At 47.7% G+C, this 19121-nt stretch overlaps 1 protein-coding gene across 1 annotated transcript in view; it reads left to right on the top strand.

Annotated features, from left to right (window-relative positions):
* The window catches only part of GPAT2 (glycerol-3-phosphate acyltransferase 2, mitochondrial), a 134327-nt gene that overhangs the window by 46686 nt on the left and 68520 nt on the right, over positions 1–19121 (top strand). Inside the window, exons 9-12 of the mRNA XM_073653673.1 lie at positions 13227–13308; positions 13437–13649; positions 13726–13833; positions 18839–18924. Coding sequence (XP_073509774.1) covers positions 13227–13308; positions 13437–13649; positions 13726–13833; positions 18839–18924 — 489 coding nt within the window. The remainder of the gene's footprint in view (positions 1–13226; positions 13309–13436; positions 13650–13725; positions 13834–18838; positions 18925–19121) is intronic.

Here is a 19121-nt window from a genome sequence, read left to right as displayed (position 1 = left end):
GACTCCTCATCCTCCACCTCTTCCAAAACCTCGTCCCTTAGTGCTTGCAGTGTTTTTTCAAGCAGGCAGATAAGGGGGATAGTCATGCTGACTAGTGCATCATCTGCACTCGCCATCCGCGTGGAATAATCGAAGGCACGCAAAACGTGGCAAATGTCCTTCATAGAGGCCCACTCAGTGGTGGTGAAGTGTGAACGGCGCGCACTGCGACTTGTTTGCGCCTGCTGCAGCTCATACTCCATTACTGCTGCCTGCTGCTCACACAACCTCTCCAACATATGTAACGTTGAATTCCACCTGGTGGGTAGGTCACATATGATGCGATGTTCCGGAAGGCGTAATCGGCGCTGCAGAGCTGCAATGCGCGATCTTGCGTTGCTGGAACTCCGCAAGTGAGCGCACTCTATGCGGACCTTGTGAAGCAGTGCATCAAGATCCGGATAGTCCCTCAAAAAACTCTGCACGACCAAGTTGAGCACATGTGCCAGACATGGGATGTGAGTGAGGTTGCCTAGGCCCAGAGCTGCCACTAGATTTCGGCCATTGTCACACACTACCATGCCTGGCTGGAGATTCGCTGGCACAAACCACACGTCGCTCTGCTGCTTGATGGCATTCCAGAGCTCCTGCGCTGTGTGGCTTCGATTCCCCAAAGAAATTAATTTTAATACGGCCTGTTGACATTTGGCCACTGCTGTGCTCATATCGGTCATCATAACAGGTAACTGTTCACGGGTCGATGTGGAGGTAGACCGTGACGACTCCTGCAGCGCTGATTCAGAGGAACTGGAGTATGAGGAGGAGTCAATGTGTACAGACTGGATTCCTGCAATCCTTGGAGTTGGCAGAACACGTACAGCGCCACTCTCAAGATCTGTACCCGGCTCCACAACATTTACCCAATGGGCAGTGAGGGAAAGGTATCGTCCCTGTCCATGCTTGCTGGTCCACGCATCGGTGGTCAGGTGGACCTTGCTACTGACGGCGTTTTGTAGCGCATGTTTAATTTTTCCCTCCACATGCTGTTGCAGGGCAGGGACGGCTTGCCTGCTGAAATAAAAGCGGCTGGGCACGTTGTATTGTGGGACTGCCAATGCCATAAAGTTACAGAATGTGTCAGTCTCCACCAGCCTGAATGATAGCATTTCAAGGGCCAGTAGTTTAGCAATGCCAGCATTCAGAGCCTGTGCTCGGGGGTGGTTTGCCGAGTATGGGCGCCTTTTCTCCCATGCCTGTGCTAACGATGGCTGTAGACTGGCCTGGGAGTGTGAGGATGACTGGGAAAGTGGTGCTGTGGGTGGAATTACACTGTGTCTCTGTACAACAGTGCCAGAGATTCTTCCATGGCGATCCTGTGAGGAAGCCGAACCAGCTGTGTGTGAGCTGGAGGAAGAGGCTACAACACGAGCTGAAGAGTTGGTAGGTGGCGCTGTAGGTTGGCCTAGGTCTTCAGTGTGTTTTTGTAACTCCACCACGTGCTTGGTCCGCACATGTTTCCACATATTTGTGGTATTGAGGTTGCTGACACTTTTCCCTCTTTTCACCTTCTGATTACACAGCTTGCATTTGACAAAGCAAATGTCATCTGCAACTGTGTCAAAAAAGGACCAGGCACTGCAAGTCTTGGGAGCGCCCGCTTTGGATTTTGGAAGAGCCATGCTCCTAATGGGTGCCGAATTGGAGTCTACAGGCAACCAAGTCTGCCCCCTCCCTCTCCCTCCTTTTTGGGCTGTTCGGGGAATCTCTTCCTCAGAGCTGCTCCCACCACCTTCCTGTGCCTCATGCCATGATGGGTTAAGGACCTCATCATCTACACTACCCTCTTCAAACAACTGCTTCTCCTGGGTAGTCTCGACAGCACAGTACGCACCAGAAAGTGGCACCTGAGTCTCATCATCAGATGCGTACTGAGGTGTGCTGCTGACCATAGGCACTGGCCCACCCGCCTCTTCAGAGTCAGAGAGACAAAACGGTTGCGTATCACTGCATACTACCTCTTCTTCAAATTCTCGAATTCTGCTTGGCTGGCCCCCTCTTTCCAAGCCAAGAGATTCAGAGAACAGAAGTAGAGATGGCTCCTGTCCAGGGCTCTCTGACTGCCTGGGCAATTTGGCAGGTGGTGAAGAGACAGATGGGTGCTCTTCAGTGCTCAGGACCTGAGAGGATCTGGAACTAATTGAAGTCGATGCGTTAGCTGCCATCCATCCGACAACGGCTTCAATTTGGTCCTCCCGCAGCAGTGGGGTACGGCTAGCTCCTACAAAGCTGCGCATAAAGGATTGTTCCCTGGTAAAACTGGGGGATGCTGAGTCACTGGTGCCCGCAGCAGGCACAGAATCCCCACGTCCTCTCCCTGCAGGCACAGAATCCTCACGTCCTCTCCCTGCAGAAACTCCACGCCCACGACCACATGCCTTACTCCCTGCCTTCTTCATCTTGGTAGACTGATAAAGATAGGCAGAAAAGTACTAAGGGCTTAGTGTGCTTATTCCTGAACAGCTGCTAAAAGGTATAAGAAACACTAATTTTATAAAGTGTGGACTAGACTTTAATATGAGCTAATGTGGCCTACACAACTGTAAAGTGGAGTGTTTGGTGAACTTTATTTAGTTTTTTTTTGTCACAAAAAGACACTGGATGTGCCTAAAGATGTAATACCGATAGTATCACAAACTTTTTGTAGCTATTACAATGTAGGAAGGTAACCTACAATGCAATAGATGAGGCTACAAAAAATAGGCTAATACTAATCTGGCTGGGGCTGCAGGGCCCAATGCTGCAGAAAGGCTCCTCTAACTACTCCTATATAGTGTGTTTGGAACTAGTGTTGAGCGAACATGCTCGACACTGCTTGGTACTCGCCCGAGCATCACGCTACTCGGGATGTTCGGCGAGCACCGAGCATTTCCGGGTTACTCGGGCGGGAGCTCGGGTCTCCGCCCTGCATGTTTGTCGCTCTTTACAGAGCCAATGAACATGCAGGGATTGCCAGCCAGTCACTGTAATGCCGCAGCCATGTTGTTTGTGGGCATTACAGTGATTGGCTGGCCGCACAGAGTCACCTCCCAGACGATCAGCCCGTCATGATTGGTGTGTGTGGGTGTCTGTGCGTGTGTCTGCGGGTGTGTGCGATGTCTGCGGGTGTGTGCGGTGTCTGTGCGATGTGTGCGCGGTGTCTGTGCGATGTCTGCGGTGTCTGTGCGATGTCTGCAAGTGTGTGCGGGGTGTCTGTGCGATGTCTGCAAGTGTGTGCGGGGTGTCTGTGCGATGTCTGCGGGTGTGTGCGGTGTCTGTGCGATGTCTGCGGTGTCTGTGCGATGTCTGCGAGTGTGTGCGGTGTCTGTGCGATGTCTGCGGGTGTGTGCGTGCAGGCAGACATAGGCCGATGTGACACTACTACTCCCATCGGCCTATGTCTGTCCCCCGTCCACTCGTGCCAGCAGGATCAGCTCGATGGGAGCAGTAGTTCCCATCAGCCTGATCCTGCTATTTAAACTGCCCCATGGTCCCCAATAAATTTTAAATACATGTCATTGGTGGCCAGTGGTTACCTACAATAAATTAGTTCATACATTACCTGTCCCGCCGATCGCCACCTAAAATAAAGTAAAAAATTAAAAAACTACACCTATACTCACCTAGACACCTAATTCCCCGAAGCCATCGATCTCCTGTAATAAAATATAAAATAATAAACCACAACCTTATCCTTACCCCTCCGTAGTAGTCCACGAGTGTCCCACGAAGATCTCCAGTTTAGAGCAGCCACATAGAGTGTGACCGCTCTGAACCGCCGCCGCTAGAATGATGGGGCCGTCATTGCATAAGCGGGTTCGCCGGAGTTCAGGCAGCGCTGCTCCGGTTAGCTCCTTTACGGCCCTGCTGTATCGTGAGAAATTCCCACGGTACAGCAGTGACGTGAATGAGGTGAGGTCATGTCCAATGAACTCAGCTCACCTCATGCACGTCACTGACAGCGTGGGAAAATTCTCACGCTGAAGCGCTGAGTGCAGGAGAATTTTCCCACGCTGTCAGTGACGTGCATGAGGTGAGCCTAGTTCATTGGACATGACCTCGGCTCATCTTTATGCCATCACAGAGAGACACTGAGGAGCGCAAGCATGCCTGATCTTCTCAGTGTCCGCGGGATGACAGGCTGGATGGCAGCGTTCTGCTGCGGTCCAGCCTGTCATCTCGATGTAGCAGAGCTGAAGCTGTCCTGGGAACCATGGAAAGGTAAGGATGAGGTTGCTTTATTATTTTTCTTTTATTGCAGGAGATCGTTGGCTTCAGCTGGAATGGGCGTGATGGTAAGTATGGTTTAATTTAGAACAATAAAGAATTGTGTGTTTATTTCAATTAAAGGACTTTATTCTGGGTGTTTGTGTTTTTTTTTTTAACTTTGACTATGGGGTTAGTAATGGGGGTGTCTTATAGACGCCTCTCCATTACTAACCTGGGCTTGATGTCAGCTGGCATTATAAGCTGATATCAACCCCAACCCTATTACCCCACTGCCACCGCTACAGGGCAGTGGGAAGAGCGAGGCTAAGTGCCAGAATTGGCGCATCCTATGGATGCGCCATTTCTGGGGCGGCTGACGGCTGGTGTTTCTAGCCTGGGAGGGGGCCAATATTCATGGCACCCTTCCTGGGCTATTAATATCAGCCCCCAGCTGTCTGCCTAGCCTTTGCTAGCTATTAAAATAGGGGGACCCCACGTCATTTTTTTGAGGGGGTCCCCCATTTTAATAGCTAGTAAAGGCTAGGTATTCAGCTGGGGTCTGATATTAATAGCCTGGGAAGCTCCGTGGGTATTACCCCCTTCCCAGGCTTCAAACATCTGCCCCAGCCGTCTGCTTAACCTCCGCTAGAGACTAAAATTAAGGGGAACCCCACGCCAATTTTTTTTTTAAATAAATCCTTTATTTTAACACTAAATGACAAGTACAGTAATCAACACTATCACTGTACTTCATATATATGTGACTGACATGTTTCTATCTATCTAATCTATGTGTGATTCTCTATTCTTTCTGTTATAAATTGTCGGGTACCGCTGCTGAATTGCCGGCCGGCTTTTTTAAAGAGACGGTGCATGAAAACACTATTATATTTTTAAATAAATCCTTTACACTAAATGACAAGTACAGTAAGCAACACTGTCACTGTACTTCATATATATGTGACTGACATGTTTCTATCTATCTAATCTATGTGTGAAGCTCTATTCTTTCTGTTGTAAATTGTCGGGTACCGGTGTATGCCGCTGATGAATTGCCGGCTTTTCGCGTAATACATTCTACATTATTCTTAGTTGTTTTCCTTCATGTAGAATTAACCTACAAGGAAAGAAAGGGTTTATTTTCATTCCGATATTTGTGTCCCATTGACTTGCATTGGTTTCCGGTATCGGAATCGGCGATATCCGATACTTTTTGGGTATCGGTCCGATCCAATCCGATACGATATTTCCTGATATCGGAAGGTATCGCTCAACACTATCCTTAACATATTTCACAGGAAAGCACTTTCACTTTCGTTTTTGAACGTTTTATTGTGAGCCTGTAAAAGTGGCTTAATACCTCTGACCACGTTGTTGACAGCAGTGACCTGGGGGTCAGAAATGCTTCCTGGGGCGATCCCCATGTCATTTGAGCACTGTCACTATCGTTTTGGGCACTTGTTAGGCTTTTAAAAGACTGCCGGGGGAGCCGCCGCAAAAATGCTCGAGTCTCCCATAGACTAACATTGGGCTCGTTGCTCGGGTCGAGCATCCGAGTATCACGGCGAGCTCGGCCCGAGCTTCGAGCACCCGAGCATTTTAGTGCTCGCTCAACACTATTTGGAACCAATTTAGCTGAATACGGATGGAACCACCACACTAATTGGAGAAATCAGGAAAAATTATGAATTGGCAAAAAAGGACAATGTATGAGGCAGTGACGCACACTGAGTGCACTACAACCAGACGTGGTTGAAGCACACACTACAGGGTGAGCTGCACTCACACACAGAGACTTTGCAGACAGCGGTGAACAGCTCAGAGGACTGTGCACTAGCACTGCAAGGCACAGCGATTTATAAAGTAGCTTGGGTAAAGCAGAATAGACCAAATAGGTAGCTAAAACTGTCCCTCAGAACAACAGTGTCCTATCCCTAACTGAATTCACAGCAGAGTGACTCATTGCATTATGGGAACTTCCGATTCCGGTATACGATATTGCAAAAGTATCGGAATTAAGTATCGGAATTTCGATACCGCGAATATCGGCCGATACCCGATATTTCAGTATCGGAATGCTCAACACTAGTGAGCAAGCTACGTATAGCTGACCGTGGGAAAAACAGGGCGTGCCTAAATGTATCCCCGCTACCTTCAAAGTTTGCCCTTGCGATTTATTGATGGTCATTGAAAATGCAACTTTAAGTGGGAACTGCAAACGTTTGAAATTAAAGGGTAAGTTATTGGGTATTATTGGGATGCGTGGTATAAGAATATTTTCACCGTTAGCTTCTCCCGTTAAAATTGTGGCCTTTACAATGTGCTTGCCTAGTTCAGTGACTCGCAATCTAGTGCCATTACATAATCTCGGGGCGTCCAAGTTGCGCATTAACAAAACGGGTATACCGACCTTTAATTCGAGCTTATGAGATGGGACCCCGGATAGCTCCAAAGAGTTAAGAAACTCCACGGGGTAGCTCGTACAGTCTTCAGATGACATGACTGTGTCGATGGAGTTGTAGGTTGTTGCATCGCTGGTTACTTGGTCCAAGATAATTTTATTGATTTTCGCAACTGTTTCATTTCTTGGTGCTAGTATAGTTCTTTCACATAGCCAATTTTCATCGTGGATGTTTTGTTGCAAATTTGGAAAAACTTGAGCAATAAGTGCGTCTTCCGAATCCACAACATGACAAAATTGGTTAGTGAATAGAACCATACCTTCTTCGTCCGTTTCGATTCGACCTTCACCGATCTCGAGCAGTTTCTCAGTGTACGCGCCCGACTCTAGATCACTGAATAACTGGACACGCATGTTGGTGGTGAGGTGCAGCTTTTCAACTTTGGTCCATAAATATGAGGATTTCAGACATGCGTTAATTTCGTCTGCTGCGGTGCCTCGCTCGATGACAGGCAAAGTTTGCCTAAAGTCCCCAGCCAATAAAACAACCACACCACCCATTATTGTTTGTTTACTGTGTAAGTCTTGTAGACAACGATCAAGAGCTTCGATGGCGCGTTTGTGTTACATTGTGCACTCGTCCCACACGATTAGTTTGCACTGTTGCAACAGGAGGCCAGATTAAGAGGTAATTTAAAGACTGAATGTGCCGTCCGTCCACCGCTTAGCAATGTTGCAGCAATTCCAGAGGAAGCCACAGCTAATGCAACGTTATGACCGCTACGAATTTTTGCTAAAAGTAAATTAAGCAAGAAAGTTTTTCCTGTACCACCTGGGGCATCAAGGAAAAAAAGTCCGCCTTCACCATTCTCAACTCGTCCTACTATTTTGTGATAAATCTCTCTTTAATCAGGTAGCAAACGTGGCTCAGTTTCGCAAACGTGAGCGTCTAACTGGTTGGTATCATAGCTTAGCTCTTTTATCAACTCGTTCGACAGCTCTCCTCTACGCCGTGGTGAGGGTAGACCAAAATCGGACAATTTCTTTCCAGAAATTATTAATATTTTGTCCTCGATAAGCCCCAACGCCTCATTGAAAACAGAGATCATCGTTAACGTGATCCATTCTTTCAAATCTGTGCATGATATCCTCTGATAACGCAGTTTTATACTTGTGCCAGAGTTGTAGAGGATTGGATAAACCGCAAGTGCATATCAATATGGCAAACAGCTCTCTTATTTGCGTCGGGGAGCGACATAGCACGGCCTCTTCTAAGGTGGTATCCCAGTGGTTATCATCTTCCAACAACCCCATCTTCTCACACACCTGACGAAAAGTTGCAAGTTCTTGACCTTCAAATGTTTTTAAATCCGAGAAGTTGGTTGGACCCCTTATTACATTCAGCAGCATATGCAAGCAAGAACATTCAAAATTGCTAACGTGCACCGTGTAAATGCGACCTGGAGCGTCTCCTGCCTTCACACCTGGCCAGCCATCGACAGGTGTTCCTTGTAAACGACGTTTCCATTGCTTCCGTGCCACATTCCAAGTATAGTAGCGAGGCACGTCAATGTAAAGTAATGTTTTTGCAAACGTATCACTTTGGCACAACAGGAAAAATGCAGTTAGTGTAGTTTTAGGTGGTGCTTCTAATCTCTCTCTAAAATTATTTTCTGTAAAGTAAACCCTCTCGCCATTGGGTAAATGAATCGCGAGATGAGTGACGGTTGGGTGTCTCTCGTGCAGAGGCAGACCCAAGATCCGCCACGCTGCTTCGTTACTACTAACATATCGGCCGGTTCTTAAGGTCTGCACCTCATCTCTTGGGTCAATGTTAACATTCCCTTGCTGGCGGATGTTAAAAATAGCCTGGTCGCTACCCTTATTAATATATTTACAAATATATTTTATCGCCTGTACCGTATTACAGAACTCTACATTTAAATGAGAATTAAAAAATTTTGATAAGAGTGGAGAACATGGGACCACCCAGCTATTGTCCACCAATATTTCCTGTGTTCCTCTACGGGTTTTTATAATCGTCGTGCGTCCACCATTCTCTGGTGCTCTGCGCCTGTACAAAGGATAACCTTTGTCATTGGTTTGAGTATCTTTTAAAAGCTTCCTCAGATATTTTTTGGTACATTTTCCTTCCTTCATGCATGGCGATGAAGAATTGAATGTACCACATGGCCCGTGAATCATATTCTTTGTCACTGTATCATAGAGCTTTTGATCGGTTTCTGGGTTTGGTATCTCAGCACATATGATTTCGTCAATTTGGTTCGGATGCAATTTTTCCTTTAACCACAGCAGTAAGTGCACATGAGGCAAACCTCGCTTTTGCCACTCGATCGAGTACATGAAGCATTGCATATCACCAAATATGTTACCTTTTGTAAGTAGAGCTACCAACTTCTGTACTTTTATTCTAAATACTCGGGCTGTTAAGTCGTGTCTTTCTGTTGAATTTTGACCAGCCATAAGCTCTTTGGTGATTTCTGGCCAAGCGGGGTTGCAAGTCATTGTAATAAATAAATCAGGCCTCCCATAATTACGTACGTATGTGAACGCATCTTGTGTGTATTCGTGTAGGTATCTCGGGCTATTTACAAATGATGACGGGAGAATCACCATCTGATCCATCTGATCCAAATCCGCATCATTTCTTATTGCATCTTGCAAGTGAATATAATTTTCTGCGCGCAGTTTTTTTTTATTTAAAGAAATGAACCTTAAGCGCTCACTTTCCATCTTTACATACATGTCAACCAGAAACTGATGAAGTAGGAGCCTACACTTAAGCATCAAATTAAAATCGCTGCGACGGACCATCAAGTGAAAGGCATAAAAATCTTTGCAGGACACCTTTTTGCTTGGCATTGCTTGTTTGGTAATTGGATTTATCTGAGGAATATCAATGCTGAACCCCTCTTGTCCTTTCCAAAAAATTATTGGGTACTCGAGAGCGTCATAGAATCTATGTGTATCGGGAACCCTAGTGAGCATGCCATCACGCGGCTGCACAACGATGTCCCGAGACATAGTTTGTTCGCTACTATTACAGCAGCTATTTCATTTGTAGTAGGGGCATTGAATCGTCTCTCATGTTGACCACGTGGTATACGGTCTGGGTGAATCACTACTTTGAAATGATCGTCATTGATCATTCTGTCTCTAGCCGTTTTAAATTCATGCACCAAAATGTTGTGGTCGTGAAGTACTCGTTGTAATTTTTTAACTATGTTTCTATCTACGCTTTGCACGCACTCAGTACGCCTGTTGATTTGTTCTTCTTCGTCACCTATGAAATAAACTTGTAAAAATTGTGGTTGCGAAATGGACGTAGGAATTAAAGAACCGATACGTTGGTATACTTGTCCTTGTATTGTAAAGGTCGGGCAAAACCCTGGCATTGAGACAATTTGATCTGCTCCAAAAGACGTCATATGAAAGCACATGTTGTATTTTCTTATATTATTTAGGAAAAGGCGAGATTCATCAGTTTCATTAGAGAAAAGCTCTTTTAAAGGTTGAACTGGCTCGTCTATATAAGGAAGAGCTACTTTCCCGCCTAAACAACACATACCTGCTGCTTCCTCTTTCCACTTAAGAGCTCCGCAATATTTGCCATCTATGGTCATTGCTTCTATTTTTATAAGCTTGTGAGTTTCATAATCAAGAGTCTCGTCATACTCAAAGGCAGCTTTATTAAACAATATCCATGTATTTCTTGTAAATGTTTGACGTCGCTGTGCTGCCCTTTCAGCAACAGTGCGTCTGCAAGATTCGGCCATTTCATAACTTTCAGTGGCTCTTTGGGACGCCATGTAAGTCGCTTGCTGCTGACGTCGAGCTTGGGACTGTTCTGGAGTTTCAGCAGCCCGTTGAGACGCCAGATACTCCGCATGCTGTTCACGTCGGGCTTGGGACTGTTCTTGAGTTTCAGCAGCCCGTTGAGATGCCAAAAACTCCGCATGCCGTTCACGTCGGGCTTGGGATTGTTCTGGAGTCTCTGCAGCTCTATGTGCCGCACAATGCACCGCCTGCTCAAGCCTTCGTTGCTCGGCTTGTTGAGACGTCTCATCACGTCTAATTATTTTCATAGCTCGGGCTTTATTAGAGCTTTGCGAAATGTTAGACTTACTCTTTTGCGGCATTTTTATAAGTACTAATTACAAAATAGGTACTTAGTAAAGTTCAAACAAAATGCTAAAACAATCTAATTAGTTATATTACGATCGCTGTACAGACGATATCAGTTGTATATGACTGGTCTATGAGGAGCAGCTGTGGCGCGGTTACCCATAGCAACCATTCCCAGTGCTCTGTGGGAGCTGAGAGCAGCCTGCTGGTGCTGTGGGTGACATGCTGCGCTGCACACACACAGGGCTGTGCTGCACACAGGAGGGTAGGACGCCATTTGTGTAGCGCTGCTGCCGGTGCTGTCAGGCTGCAGTGTGTGCATCCTCCATGGAGCCGCGCTCGGGTTACTGCCCCTCCCCGTGTGTGAGTCACTTCCCCTCCGCCCAGGCGAGGCGCTCGGAACTTTCCCGGCTGCAGCAGCTGGCGCAGGTGAGCGCATGTTTTATTATATGGTGTTATGTGGAGGGACAATGGCGGCGGGGACCCCCTGTGTGAGGACAATGACGGCCCGGTGCCCCCGGGCAACCTGCAGGAGGAAGCCTCACACTCCCCCCGGGCTGTGGGCGCGGGCAGGCCGTGCTGGGACGTGTAGTTCCCTAGTAACCTGTTCCTGACATATGGGCTGTTTTCTGTGTTTGTTTTTTTTTTTAAGTCTGAGAAAATGTCATAAATTATCCTTCTCCCTTCAGCTGTTTCCAGAGTGTAATGTATCAGGGTGAGCTCATGACTGACAGCTGCCAAAGTTTCTAGGAAATGTCAGTCCCTGGGGGTCGTGTGTGAACCCCCTGTGCCACACTTGTACCTGGCCACGGTATATGATCACCCCTGTATTCTGACTGTGGACAGGCGGCAACTGTGACCTCACTATACAATGATCCACTATGGGCAAATTATTGTATTATCAATCTCTTCTGACTGCTGTAAATCAGCCATTTAAATATCACCTGTGTATGTGTGTATATCAGAGAGCTCTCAGAGGCCAGATTTTTTTCCGACTTAATTTACATGTATCGTTATATTACGACCAAAATTACATAAAATCATTACAAATTGTAGCCTATATGTTATTCCGATGTATAATCTATATTACTGTAAAGTTTCATGCAAATCCGTCCAGTAGTTTTTTCGTGAAAGAGTAACAAACATACATACTCACAAACTTTCGCATTTATAATATTAGTAGGATTGGTATGCTATATGGATTTGTAAGCTATCACGCCGTACTAGAATCATTTTCACTGGTCACTTATACTTATTGTCGTTTTATCGTGTGTGTTTGTCAGCCTGAGGGCGGCTTTGTTTTTTGGTTAGTTCATGTGTTCATTGTTTGAAATAATTTCATGTTGGTCCAGCCTATGGATTTTTTAGTATTTTCTATTAAAAGTTATACTTTATATTAATTATTACTCACTACCTTGCTGCTATTTCCTCTATCTATCCGATTGGTAGTTACACTCTTAAACTTGCCATAAGAGTGATAAACTGTCGGGCTCCAAATTATTTTTGTGCATTTGGCAGTATTTATGGACTTATCAAAAGATTGACTATAAATATAATAAGGTAAGTAAATAAGTTCTGCCAGATGCACAAAACTCATTTAGAGCAGATTACTGCCCCCCTCCCAGCTGTGCCGTCCCCGCCCCAATGTGAGTTTTCCAGTCAGTTTATAATTCTTATGGTGTTAATAGAATTCTACTATATATTTTGTCATTTACACATTTTTTTTTTTATGCAATTCTAACATTTTTAACCCGTTCATTTTGCCGTCTGTTTGTAAAATTGTCTTCCCTGTTTTTGTTTGTAATTGTTTTATGATTGAATGAAGTCTTTATATTGATCATAGACTGCTGCGTACCTTTTTGTGAGTATGTGCAGTACATTTCACATAGGTACATAGCTTTAAGTGTACAATTGAGCTGTAAAATAAAAAGTATTTGGGACTCCAAAGTGAAAATGATATATCCAGCTCGTTCATCTGCATTTGTTCCCTTACCATCCAGCAGCAATCCATGTCTGATGTCTGCTGAAGGTCCAATTATAAGGACAGAAACGTTACAATTTTAGTTTGGATTGCCTCACAATAATGTCTCAAATATCATTTTCACTTTGGAGGGCCAAGTACTTTATGTTTTTACTACTGGATGTGGAACCCTTCTTGAGCACCCCCACCTGAAAGGTGTGACATATATCTTTCACATTAATTTCCATGTATGCAGCTAAGCATTCTGTATTTCTATATAAATCATTAGGTTTTGTAACGTAATCCGGCACAAGCAGTGACGTTAGATGGGACCTTGATGCTTTGTACAGAGGTACCGCCGTCCTCATTTGGCCGGCCCCTGAGGATCTTCTTCTGAGGCTTGGACATTATTGCACCTAACTGCACTGAAGCCATAAGACTAATTCTCATCTAGATTTCTTCCATGTCTCACCTAATGATTTCATGGGCTCTTAGGTGGTTCCTGCAGAAACTGGGAGTTGTCTTTCTTCCACCCAATGGACCCGCGAAGTCCCTCAGCGAAGCTGTTGTTTCTGTGGTGAGCGATGAAGCCTTACAGAAAGTTTTTTATTTGCCGCTCTTTTACTGATGTCTGCCTTTAACTATTCAGTTTTCTATGATGTTTTCAGTATTAAATAGGCCTTTTTTTTAACTCTCTACCCCCAGTATGTTGAGACACTGCTCGCAGGAGGACAACATCTACTGGTGTTTTTGGAGTCCACCTCATCTCCGACTTGTCACAGAGTGTCCCCTGTTGCTCATCAGTGGATCCAGCAGATGATATCCGCCGTGCAGTCTGAAGCAGTTCAAGACATCCTGATTGCACCTGTTGGTGTATCCTATGACGTTTGTCCAGAGTCTGCTGGCACTGGTAGAGAGGTTAGTCTGTAGCGATAGGTGAGATGTTCTTGTTGTCTTCCCCATTCCCCTTGTAACAGCCATCTTGTCCTGTCAGCTGGCATCTCTTCTGGGATTGTGGCGGTTCCTCACGTCTGCCTTTTGTCCCTGGTCCCGCTCTCTGGGTTGTGCACGTGTGGACTTTGCTCAGCCGTTTTCACTACAGGTTGGTTTCCTGCATATTCATTATTCAGGCTGTACAGAGGCAGCTGTATCCAGTGACACTCTACCTTGAAACTCTTGAATTATGAATGATTTCTGAAAATGAAATGAACATACACTGTACACGTGACCTGTCAGTAAGCTAGCTTCAGCTGTGTGTTTACAGCACCGTTGCTTTCACTTTTAAGTAATTTTCATTGTACCTTAAAGGAGTCTGACCTGTAAATAAATGTTAGAAGTGGCATGGATGTTTTTACATCAGAAAGTGAAGCATAGCCACCCACTGTAGACCCTTTGGATCCAGTTCAGGCCTCACTGGAGGGTGCCTGCGCCAGGACTGGCCTCCCTGGGGTTGGGGGCCTGTGCCAGTACTGGCCTCCTTGGGGTTGGGGGCCTGTACCAGTACTGGCCTCCCTGGGGGGGGGACCTGCGCAGGACTGACCTTCCTGGGTGGGGGGGAAGGCTGTGCCAGGACTTGCCTCCCTGGGGTTGGGGGGGGCCTGTGTCAGGACTTGCCTCCCTGGGTGGGCTGCGCCACGACTTGCCTCCCTGGGGTTGGAGGGGGGCCTGCGCCAGGACTGGACTCTCTGGGGTTGGAGGGGGGCCTGCGCCAGGACTGGACTCCCTGGGGTTGGGGGGGCCTGCGCCAGGAGTTGCCTCCCTGGGGTTGGGGGGGGGCCTGCGCCATGACATGCCTCCCTGGGGTTGGGGGGGGCCTGCGCCAGGACTTGCCTCCCTGGGGTTGGGGGGGAAGGCTGCGCCAGGACTTGCCTCCCTGGGGTTGGGGGGGGCCTGCACCAGGACTTGCCTCCCTGGGTGGGGGGCCTGCGCCATGACTTGCCTCCTGAGCGGGGGGGGGGGCCTGTGCCATGACTTGCCTCCCTGGGTGGGGGGGGGGGGCCTGTGTCAGGACTTGCCTCCCTGGGTGGGGGAGGGGGCCTGTGTCAGGACTTGCCTCCCTGGGTGGGGGGGCCTGTGTCAGGACTTGCCTCCCTGGGTGGGCTGCGCCACGACTTGCCTCCCTGGGGTTGGAGGGGGGCCTGCGCCAGGACTGGACTCTCTGGGGTTGGAGGGGGGTCTGCGCCAGGACTGGACTCCCTGGGGTTGGGGGGGCCTGCGCCAGGAGTTGCCTCCCTGGAGTTGGGGGGGGGCCTGCGCCATGACATGCCTCCCTGGGGTTGGGGGGGGCCTGCGCCAGGACTTGCCTCCCTGGGGTTGGGGGGGAAGGCTGCGCCAGGACTTGCCTCCCTGGGGTTGGGGGGGGCCTGCACCAGGACTTGCCTCCCTGGGTGGGGGGCCTGCGCCATGACTTGCCTCCTGAGCGGGGGGGGGGGGCCTGTGCCACGACTTGCCTCCCTGGGTGGGGGGGGGGGGGGCCTGTGTCAGGACTTGCCTTCCTGGGTGGGGGAGGGGGCCTGTGTCAGGACTTGCCTCCCTGGGTGGGGGGGCCTGTGTCAGGACTTGCCTCCCTGGGTGGGCTGCGCCACGACTTGCCTCCCTGGGGTTGGAGGGGGGCCTGCGCCAGGACTGGACTCTCTGGGGTTGGAGGGGGGCCTGCGCCAGGACTGGACTCCCTGGGGTTGGGGGGGCCTGCGCCAGGAGTTGCCTCCCTGGGGTTGGGGGGGGGCCTGCACCATGACATGCCTCCCTGGGGTTGGGGGGGGCCTGCGCCAGGACTTGCCTCCCTGGGGTTGGGTGGGGGGCCTGCGCCAGGACTTGCCTCCCTGGGGTTGGGTGGGGGGCCTGCGCCAGGACTTGCCTCCCTGGGGTTGGGGGGGGCCTGCGCCAGGACTTGCCTCCCTGGGGTTGGGGGGGTCTGCGCCTGGACTTGCCTCCCTGGGGTTGGGGGGGCCTGCGCCTGGACTTGCCTCCCTGGGGTTGGGGGGGCCTGCGCTAGGACTTGCCTCCCTGGGGTTGGGGGGCCTGCGCTAGGACTTGCCTCCCTGGGGTTGGGGGGGCCTGCGCTAGGACTTGCCTCCCTGGGGCTGGGGGGAGCCTGCGCCACGACTTGCCTCCCTGGGTGGGGGTGGGGCCTCCGCCACGACTTGCCTCCCTGGGTGGGGGGGGGGCTGCGCCACGACTTGCCTCCCTGGGTGGGGGGGGGGGGCTGCGCCACGACTTGCCTCCCTGGGGTTGGAGGGGGGCCTGCGCCAGGACTAGACTCCCTGGGGTTGGGGGGGGGCCTGCGCCAGGACTGGACTCCCTGGGGTTGGGGGCCTGCACCAGGACTGGACTCCCTGGGGGTGCTTGCGCCAGGACTGACAGTGATACTGAGGCTACAGGTGTTACTGGAACAGCATTCCAGATGATGTGTCTCTAATGACTTTCCTGACTTTGATGTGTCTTACAGTCAGGCCTCAGTGACCAGAGTGGGAAGTTATAGCCTACAGTCTTGTCGCGGACCATCAGAACGTCTGTACTGGATCTATGAAGGATTGTATGGGTGATCTTACCACTTTTTATTGTTTTAAAAACATCCATGTTGTTTCCATTTTTTTTTCTTTGCATGTCGCAAAGCCAATTTAATGGCTAGGACAAGCCCATTTTGTCTTTTACCCCCTGCAACTGTTAAGGGGTGCTCAGGGGCCCCTCATAAACTTATGAATGTTCAGCAGATTTGCCTAAGTCCACTGGTTCAGATGACACTTGTTACTTATCTCTGGCCAAGTTTAGAATGCTCTGGCTTTGACGGTCACCCTAAACTTCCACCTCTGGATGCTAGATTTCTCTAAGGCTGTGTGCCCACGATGCGTTTTTTAAGCGTTTCCACAGCAGCAAAAACGCTGCAGAAACGCTTAAAAAACGCATGGTAGAAGGCCTGCCATGTCCCCCAATGATAATCCGCATGTGCTGTGCACATGCTGCGGAAATTTCCGCTGCGCATTATCATTAACAATCAGAGAGCTAAGTCACACAGAACCATCAAAATGCCCATGTGTCTGCATAAACAGCAAAAACCTATAATATGACACCTGGACAATAATATATAAAATATAACATTTATTGTTGATGTATTAAAAACAATGAAAAATGCATTAATATAATAAGGGAAGGAAAGCAACACAAACAAAGGTCGCCAGGATTTGACAGCTATATCCTCGTTAAAGCCCAGGCGAAACGCGCTTTGGATCTAGGTCTTACGGGTCAGTACAGCTCTGTTATTCATATCTACCTTATACTCTGTTTCACTATACAATTTGCTGCCTCATTGATTATTTTTGCACTGTGAGTCTATCTACTTACTCTTTGTACCTTATGTAAACTTCACATGATCTATTGCAGTGCGGATCTTTTTTATATATTTGCAGCACGTGATTATATTTAATATTAGTGAACATTTTTGCATGTACTATAGCTGTCAAATCCCGGCGACCTTTGTTTGTGTTGCTTTCCTTCCCTTATTATATATATGCATTTTTAATTGTTTTTAATACATCAACAATAAATGTTATATTTTATATATTATTGTCCAGGTGTCATATTATAGGTTTTTGCGCATTATCATTGCGGAAAAAAACGCAGCACTACCAATTATTTTGCGGAAGTGCTGCGTTTTCGCCGCCATTGACTTGCATTAGAACGCGCCAATTCCGCAAGACTGCATCTGTACTTGCGTAATTGGCGCGTTCTAATGTGCGGATGGTACCCGGGTGTGGAGGAGAGGAGAGTCTCATCCACACCCAGGTACCATTAAAAAAGCTGTTAAAAAATAATAAAATTAAAAATAAATATATACTTACCTTCTGGAGGCCCGCGCTGCGCTCCTCCTTGCTTCCCTGCACTTTGCGATGGAATGAAGGACCTGCGCTGACGTCAGTCATGTGACTGGTCACGCGACGCTGACGTCGGAAGGTCCTTCACTCTACCGCTGCCGGCAGCCGGGACTGAGCGAAGCAAGACAGCACGGGCCAACGGAGGGTAAGTATATATTTATTTTTTGATTTTTTGACATTCTCTCTGTCACACTATACAAATGCATGCCTTTTGCATGGATTTATATAGTGTGACCAAGTTGTCAAGCACTTTCCAAGTGATGCTAAAATTGCTTGGAAAGCGCTTGTCAACTCGCATGCGGAAATGCCAGTGAAGAACGCTTCACATCCGCAGGTCCCTGGCAGGAAAAACGCATGTACAATCCGCATGTACAATCCGCATGTACAATCCGCATGCGTTTTTTTCTGCCAGGGAGATGCAGAAACTCTCAGGAAAAAATCCGGAGCATTTCTGCATCGTGGGCACATAGCCTTAAGCTGTTTTTTTTTTTTTAAAAAAAGCCATGCCTCATAGTTTAATCTCTTATTATATTTTTTATGTAATTAAGCCTTGGATTTTTGATTAATTGTTTTTTAAGTAAAAAAAAAAAAATTGATTCCCTGGTTGTTTTTTTGGTCTGAGTGCGATCAGACAAAATATCGAATTGCACGGCCACTGCATGCCCAAGTGTTATCCAATATTCAGATAGCGCTCGACCATGCAAGTCTATGGGTGTGTAGAAAACATCACACTGCACTCTGATAACATCAGAGTGCAGTCCGATTTCTGCGCACTGACACAATGGAGAAATTTTGTTTACCATCTTCTCACAGTGTGCACTGATTCTCTCATCCGAGAGAATCTGATCACACTATGCAGACACTCCTGTTCAAACTAACTCTGATCAGCGTTTGATCAGAGTGTAATGTCGGATGGGAGAATATATGTCTGTCTGCACCTGCTCTAATAGTGTTACATGAGGCGGAATTGCTTACTTGGTCAATACAAGCAAATATCTAGTGTATTCAAAACAATCATCATCTCTGTCGTCTGAGTGTTGTACCGACCCCGGCATAAACTTTCTTCAACTTCGGAAAAATATGGACATCAGAAAGTTCCAGGGCAAAGTGATGCTGACAGCAGTGTGGCCAGGCATTGCCATTGTTAGATTTTGTACTGCCAGCAATGCTGTTTTTGTTGGTATGGTAAATGCACCTTAACAATGGCCTAGATGATGGAATGAGTTTCTGTTTCAGGAGTACGTAAACAACTACACTTGGAAATACTCAGCACCTGTCCCTTGTTTGCGGGAGGCTCTCCTGCCTCGGGTCCTGGGCACAAGGTAATAAAAGTAATATTTCTATACTGTACATAGGATGCAGACGCATATGAAAGTGGGAAATATAAGAATGTCCATGGGTATTGCGGTCTTAATAAAGTGCTTGGCATATCACTAGGATATACCATTGCTTTATGTCAAGTCTTCAGTGCTTGTTGAACATTTCTTCCTTTTTAGGTTCAGTTCACACGTTGCTTTTT

Source organism: Phyllobates terribilis, unplaced genomic scaffold, assembly GCF_046119375.1.
Source record: "Phyllobates terribilis strain yellow unplaced genomic scaffold, ASM4611937v1 Scaffold_11__3_contigs__length_659146591, whole genome shotgun sequence".
Lineage (NCBI taxonomy): Eukaryota > Metazoa > Chordata > Amphibia > Anura > Dendrobatidae > Phyllobates > Phyllobates terribilis.
Note: the sequence above shows the minus strand (reverse complement) of the source record. Positions and strands in the feature narration are given on the sequence as shown.